The 7,507-nt window shown below is 47.2% G+C and overlaps 1 protein-coding gene across 3 annotated transcripts in view; it reads left to right on the top strand.

Moving 5' to 3' along the window:
• The first annotated feature begins 1,281 nt into the window (after nucleotides 1-1,281).
• TNFRSF11A (TNF receptor superfamily member 11a) overlaps nucleotides 1,282-7,507 on the top strand; it is a 31,230-nt gene continuing 25,004 nt past the window's right edge. Inside the window, exon 1 of one of the 3 annotated variants that reach the window (XM_027907294.1) lies at nucleotides 1,282-1,376. In XM_027907294.1, coding sequence (XP_027763095.1) covers nucleotides 1,335-1,376 — 42 coding nt within the window. In that variant the 5' untranslated portion in view covers nucleotides 1,282-1,334. Of the gene's footprint in view, nucleotides 1,377-4,112; nucleotides 4,457-7,507 lie in introns of those variants that run through there. The other 2 variants (XM_027907293.1, XM_027907292.1) reach the window with 2 other exon arrangements.

The following is a 7,507-nucleotide window of genomic DNA, read 5'->3' as shown; positions in this document are numbered from 1 at the left end:
GCTGGTTTTGAGATTTTTTTTCTTTTGAATGCTACAGAGTTGAGGGGTTTTTACACGTATTTATCACTGCTACATTTTTGTGGGATTGTAAAAGGTGTGTTGTGTAAACCACACCACTGTGACCAAGGAGCTTTATTATGCCTGCTCTGTCATGGAAAATATTTGTGCATTTGAAAATTTCAAGGAGACTGGGTGATAGTCTGCTGTGGAAACTTGCTTTTCACAGGAAGAAAACAGTTTCAAGTTGACAGCATGGTTTTGTGTATGGTTTGGGGTTTTTTATTAATAGATTTATATTTTTCAAATGGATTTATTTCAATAGCTAGAGGTCTCAAACAAAACTAGAGCCCTCTGTGCTAGAATGTGCAGATATTTTTCTATCTTTTTTTCTCTAGACCACATACTGGGTGTCACATTAGGGGTTCCTCCCTGTGGCAGGTGATGAGGCAGCTGGAGGCAGCCTTTCTCCCTGGCCCCATGACAGGCTCTGTGCAGTGGTACTCTAGAAACTGCACCGTGACCCACTGTCCTCCACGGCATCCCCCTGATTTAGAGGGATCTTTCCTAGAGCTCTAACTTTGCACATGCACTGGCTTCCTCCTGCTGAGAGGCAGGTGCTTGTATTCACAAAGCTTGTATTTAGTGCAGAGCCTGAAACCCCAACCAATCTTTGTGACATGTAGTGAAAGAAAAAGTGATGCTGATGGATTAAAACCCTTCATTTTATCCCCCATCCCTCAACAGCATGTGAGAGGCAAGGGAATGGAAGCTCCTTCACAGCCTTCCTGCACATGTGAAAAGGCATCCTGGGGTGCAACTGTGTGCCTTTCAGTGTTGCTTCTCTACCCAGGTTTAACAGGCAGCCTCCTGGTTCTGCCTCCTGGTTCTCCCTCCTGGGAAAATGGGGCATCAGAAGGGGTTGGTGTCCATGTGAGGGGAAGGGGAGTTCAGTGGCATGGATAAAGTGAAGGAACGGTTGGGGACATGAACACGAGTCTACAGGTGCTGCTCAGATGACTGGTGTATCCACCAAACCATTCCTTACCCTTGCTTGCTTTTTGGTTTGAAAGTTTTGGAAAGACAGGAGTCAAATTCAGGGATTGACTGGGACTTAGTTGCCATTTATCTAAGCTCCTGTAAAAGAGGCATTTTTGAACTGATGCTGAAAGAGTCTTTTTTTTCAAACAGCTACAAAACTTGCAGTATTACATTGATGTGCTTCTTTTAAAGTAGCATTAATCGTGCAATACCCACCTTTCTCTCTCTAGGAAGGAGGTAAGAAGAGATCCATGATGGCTTGCTAAGCGGTCAGCTGGGCTCACAGTTTGTTTTCCATGGCAGGCTTTGCCAAAGAAGGGATCCTGAAATTATCCAAGGTATTATTTTGATTCACACTTCTAAGGCTGGACATGGTTTTCCATCTCTCTTCTTTAACAGCAGCTTCCCGAAGGCTAGTTCCAGTTTAGGCTTGCTTGCCACAGTGGTGAACAGAAACAAGAGGCACTCAAATGTCACAGTTTCATTTGAAGCTTTAATATTTCGATAATATTTTGGGTTTATTCAAAATAGATGTTTTGCAAAGGTAGCAGAAAAACTAATGTTCTGTAATAAAAAAAAAAAACACAACTCTAGAAAAGGCTGACAAACCAGTTTTGGTGTAAATTTTTAGGTTTTATTTGTGCTACATAGAATGATATATGCGATAAATCTGAATTGACAGTGCTATACATTCCCTAGTTCATATTTTCTAGCATTCAGATTTTAGTTTCTAACAACCTACTGCAATCCATAATTAAGACTGTAAAGCACCCAGTAGTGGCTTCTGCGGGTTTTGGCTCAGAAGCATAAAATTTAACTCAGAGGAAAATGTCTGAGCTTTCAAAAAGAGGCTGTTTTCACATAGTGGTAGAAAATGAGAGAAACTTCAGCCCGAACAAGAAATACTTCAGGCAGGATCAAGGGTGAGAATGCAAAAGTAATGGAGCTGACATGCAATACTGAATAGCCTAGAGCCCCTGTGAGCTGCACAGGGCTTGACTTTACTCAGTGCCTTCAAACCTTTTACTTTACACCTTCAGAGCGAGCCAGTAGCACATCTAACTGCTCATGAGAGTGTGAGTTTGCTCTTGTAAATCTGTGGTTATAATGAGCAGCTGGTAAATAAACAGAGCCTATAGCCTCGGTGGTGTGCTAAATGTGAAAAGGGGAAGAGACCTAACAGACTGTTCTGTTTAAAAAAAAACAACCCAACATTTCCTTGTACCATAAATACAAACATTTTAAAACAGCCTGGCTGACACGGGGCTGCAAGTTTTCAGCAATGAGTGGATGTGGCTCTGGCAGAAGGATCTCGCCCCAGTGCTGCCCCTCCATCTCGCTGGGCTCCCTCCAGAACCAACAGGGAATAACTCTACTGCCAGCAGCTGGGCATGCACTTTACCCCTTTGCAAGCCCCCCCATGCATTTGTTGCCTACCACACAAGTCAGGTGCCCCAGCCATCCTTCCTACCCCTCAGTGCCAACTCAATTTCTGCTTGGTGCCATAGCTGTAGCCTCTCCAGCCCCAGCATGGTGAGACCCCAACTTCTTTGGCAGGTTGACAGTGCTCTGATGCTGGAATTGCAAGCTCTGTGGCTTGCTAAAACTCGTCAGCACGACCCTTGCCCATTCATCTCCAGGTAGTGAGGGCATCAGGAGCAGCCGCTGGCCCTAAGCCAGGCACATCATGCAGTGTTGTTTCGCCCCACAGCCCACTGTGGAGCATCAAATGTAGGGGTCACCAGTGTCAAACAGCCACGTTGTGTCAGAGACCAGGCAGGAGAATGTGGGCACCAAGACCTGGTTGAGCACAGATCGGGCAGGGCCCAATGCTTGCAGATGACAGTGAGTTGAAAGGAACTTTAGGAAGATTAAAAAAGCTTTATGGCCCCTGGAAACTATGTAGAGGTGAAGTGAAGGTCATAGCTTAATTCTGCTGTGCAGGCAGGCCCTTCACACTAGCAACAGGAGAGAAACCCAGCAGCCCTTTCTGTCCTGAGTGTATCACTCCTCTGAGCAGAAATCAGACCACAGCACCACAGAGGAAGGATGTTTTGTTAATATTATCTTCATTTTCTGTGCTTGAATGTATTTATTTATTTGAAAGCACAGAGAAACTTATAAATAGCCCTTTTTTCTTTCCTGGTCAAGAGTTAACTAAATATATAAGCGAAAGAACAACTTCCTTCTTTGCCTAAGTCATAATCATGCTATACCAGCTTATTTCATGGCATGTGAGTACAGGACAGCAGGGAAGGTTTTGTACTGACACAGTCAGCTCCGCTGGATCCTCAGCCCTTGGAAGTCAGTGCCGCCCTGTCCTGCCTCACCACCGAGGACTCCTGCTCCCTTCGTGACACGAGGGGCATCGTAGGGGACTCCTGCTCCCTTCGTGACACAAGGGGCATCGTAGGCTGTTCCCAGCTCACCAGCAGCTGCAGCTGGCAAGGTAGTTGCTGCACAGTTGGTGGTGGTGGTGATGAAATTCTTGGGGGTCAGGAGGGTAGTCTGCACTGTTCCGAGTCAGGTCGCAGGGACTGACCCCATGCACTGTGTGGATTGTTTTGGGAGAGCTCCCATAGCCCATCTTCCGCTGTTCTTCCCCTCTGGCAAAAGTCGCATCCACCAGCTCTCACCCTCAGCCAAAGCAAAGAACATGGAGGAGTGGGGGGGCCTCGAGCTGTGCCAGAACGCCGAGGCTGCTGCATGGACACAGAGATGGGATAGGGGATGGGACAGGAGACTTTCCTCAGTGCTGGGAGCAGGAGGGCGGGTGTGCCTGGACGGATCAGGGGGCGAGGTGGGAGGCTGCCTGAGGCTCAAGATGTCTTCTGACAGTGCCAGGCAACACCCAGGGGTGGCGAGGAGAAGGCAGCAATTCCAGGGCAGATGCCAGCGACGGAAGCCCCTGGGTAAGAGGAGAGTTGGAATGGGAGGGCACAGAGCAGGGGGCGGGGGCAGGTGGGTGGGTGGCCCTGCCGAGGACTGACCGGGAAAGCAGTCGGCACCGGCAGGAGGAGGGTCATGGATATGGTGACTAAACTTCTTGTAAAAGGGGGTGGAGAAAGGAAAGGGAGGGACAAAAAGAGGGGAGAAAAAAAAAAAAACACCCTGCATGTCAAGCCTGGGGAAATGCTGTGGGAACTACAGCCTGGCGCCTTTTTTTTTTCTTTCTCTTCTTCTTCTCTCTTCTCCCCTCGTGTCGCTGAGAGGAAGGAAAGGAAGAAAGAGAAGTACTTAGCTCAAATGCGCCTCGCTCTGCTGCCGGGGCGCGGGGGCTTGGCTGGAAGGATCTAGTTTCTCTTCGGTGGCAGGAAAAGGAGCCACAGGAGGAGGCAGAGACGGACACCCAGACATGCCCGTCCCGTCAGGCTGCTGGCTCCTTCTCCTCCTTTGCCTCGCTGCCTTTGGCAAACAGGTAAGGCTGCGAGCTGGCGGAGGGGGAAGGTGGGTGTTGCATTGTCCCACGGACAGGTTCGCTTGCAGGAGACGGCGAGGTCGGAGCCCAAGGCGCTGGGAGAGCCGTGTTTAGCAGAACAGCTTCGCCTGCTTTTTTTTCCCCCCCTCTGGTTGTTTGGGTTTTGGTTTTGGTTTTATCCCAGCAACTCATCCTGTCTCACAAGCTTTTCTCGCTTCTTTAAAATCAAAGTAGTCTAAACCCAGAGTTCCAAAGGAAGCCAGAGGATCTGCAGCGAAAACAGCCTGCTTCTTGCCCAGGGCAGGGTGTGAGAAACCAGAAAATATTTGCAGTGAGGTTGTTGAGGGATATAATTTGCATGTAGAGTAAAAAATAAGGCAGACTCCACCCTACCGAACAGATTTATTCGAGAGAGCGGGAGCGCACTCGTCCCTCGGGCATGGGACGAGCGCGTACGGTCTTGGCAGCCCCGATGGAGCTTTTCGGCCGCCCCCACTGGGGTGTGCAGAGCCCCCGGCGCCCTGACCCATCCCGCCCTCCCGAAGTTTTGGCAGCCCCCGGGCGGCCGCGGGAGATGGGACGGCCTTGTGACCGCGGGCCCACGGGTGGGAGGCTCAGGTTCCTGCCGGCTGCCGTCGCTCGCTTGGAGGTTCCCGTGCTGCTCATGACAGAGCCGGGAGCCAAATCCCCATCCCCGGTTTAGCTGCCCCAGAAGGACAGCCCTTTCCTCTCGAAGGGGAAAGATCTGAGCGCTGCGGTTGTTTGCAAACAGAGCGTGCAGTGCCAGGTGTCTGATGGTCAGCGCGTTTTACGCGCTTGGGATCGATGCCACTCTTCCCTGGTCTTCCCTGGCTTTCGGAAAGACCATTTTCTACAGCCAGCTGTTGCTGAGCCCTGCGAATGGCATACATCGCGTCTTCTCCAGAGGTTTAATTTTGCAGAATTAAACTTTGCTTTGCCTTTTTTTTCTAATTATACAGCTTAAAAATTATTCCTCTCCCTTTGGGTTATTTATACCCTTCTAGACTGGCAGGCTGTTTACAAATCCCGTGCTATCGCACTTTCTTTCCTCCATTAATCAGTGTTTGGCAGCCTCACTACCATTTGTATTTCTTTCATCTGAACTTCTAGTATTTCTCTTTGTCTCATTATTCTTGATAAGTTATGTAATTTTAAGTGCTTCCCTCAACATAGTGCTGTAACTGGGCCATGGCTGGGTTCCCTCAGAGTAAGGTGCAGCTTCAAGAAAAAGAAGATAAAAAAACCAAACCAAAACAAAAAACCCTCTGCTGTCTACAGCTTACAATTTAATGTCTGACCACATAGTCCTGAGAGCCTTTCCTTTGGATCCCTGGTCCTAAATATGTTGCCTAAAACCACACAGGCCTTTTTTTCCCCTCTAAAACATACGTTTCGTTTTGTCCACCCTCACTCTTAGGCTTCCCTTAAATTGCTGCTTTCCAGGTGTCCTCCATATGTGTATGAATGAGCCTGCAAATTTCAAAAGTGATTTTTACATCGTAGCTTTCAGGTGGTTTGCCCTGTTCCTTGGTATTCTCTGCATCTGTCTCTTTTTTCCTGGACTGGAGTTGAGGACTGTGATCAATGCAGAATGAAGAGAAGACCTCAATGTTCTTACCTTTGCTTCAGGTCACTAACCCTTACATGCTATAGCTCCTTCTGGAGCCATTTTGGTTTAGTGCATGTTTTCCCTTTGGCATCTGCTCATTTCCTGGAACCTGCTCAGCTCTTGACCAAACCTTGAAAATTTGGATTTCCATGCTATAGTTCCCATCGTGTAGAAACCAGGAGGAGCTCCTCATTATTTCTCACCTCTTGATTCATAGCCTTTCACAGGACACAAAACAAGGAACTTGTATTTATTTTGGGCTGGTGTATAAAGTCTTTCCACTGTATCCAACACATGCTTAATTCTGAGTCTGTAAGTGGTTGTACAGGGTGAAACTTTCAAGTTGCTATGGGACAAATAACAGTACAAAATTGGAGGAGGCTCCAGGAAAGTTGTAGTGTAAGAATAAGGACAAGCCATATTTTGTCAAAGATTAAAATATTAATTGTTAATTCAACATTCTACCTGCAACAGTGAGCAGAACCTACAAGTCAAGAATGTGAGAGTAAGGCAAGCCTGGAGAGTAAAGCAAGCCTGCTCCAAGCCAGCCTTTCAGGTGCTCCTTTGTTTGACTGATTTTAACAGTGGTTTCTTAGACTAATGATGTTTTCTGATGGAATGAATTGTGAGAATATGCGTGGTAGGGCTGAGGTTTTTCTGATGCACTTGTATTAGTTTAGACTCAATAATGTGGTGGAATAGTGCTAGGACAGTGATATTTGCAATGTATTTCCTGCGAAGAATGAGAAACACTTGGAAATGTAGGTTAGTGAGTACCCACTCATAATTCTGCTGAGAATGGACATCATCCTCCTCATCATCATTTTCACCAAAGAGGAAATGGGAACAGAGAATTCGTGACTTGCTATAGGTCACACACGGAACATGGAGCAGAACTGGGAGCAGAGCTCTGCCCTCCTGCTTATCTTGTGCTTCAGCCACGAGATGATCTTTCCAAGTGACTTTGTTTTGGGTGCCTGTAGGAGGTATTTTGCTTTCTGAGGCGTGATCTGCTCAGCTTCTTTGTACAGAATAGTCACATCCCTTTCCTTGCTTAACCCGAGTGAAGAGCATCAGTGTTATCATCAGGTGGGAGTCAAAGTCTGTGAGAATGGGCATTTGCAAGTATGCAGTAAACCAATTGCACCGCAGATTCATCTCCTCTTTTGTGGCAATGGGATGGGTTCTTCCACTACTCTGTAATATTTACTTTATAGGGGAAGTTTACTCATTGCAAGCATCTGGAATTCTTTGTAATATAGAAAAACTTTGACCAAAATATATATTTTTCTTTCACTTTCCTAAGATGCATTGTCTGTATGATGAGAGGGAGAAAAAGAGTGTAACAGTGACTATACTGTCTTATATCGTGGGCTGTCCTGGTTCATTAATCCTGCTCTGATCAGGGTCAAAGGAGTCAT

This window comes from Empidonax traillii, unplaced genomic scaffold, assembly GCF_003031625.1.
Source record: "Empidonax traillii isolate 1590-97213 ecotype Southwest subspecies unplaced genomic scaffold, ASM303162v1 scaffold1434:size109757, whole genome shotgun sequence".
In the NCBI taxonomy this organism is placed as follows: Eukaryota; Metazoa; Chordata; class Aves; order Passeriformes; family Tyrannidae; genus Empidonax; species Empidonax traillii.
The sequence above is the reverse complement of the archived record's forward strand: the minus strand, read 5'-3'. Positions and strand labels throughout refer to the sequence as shown.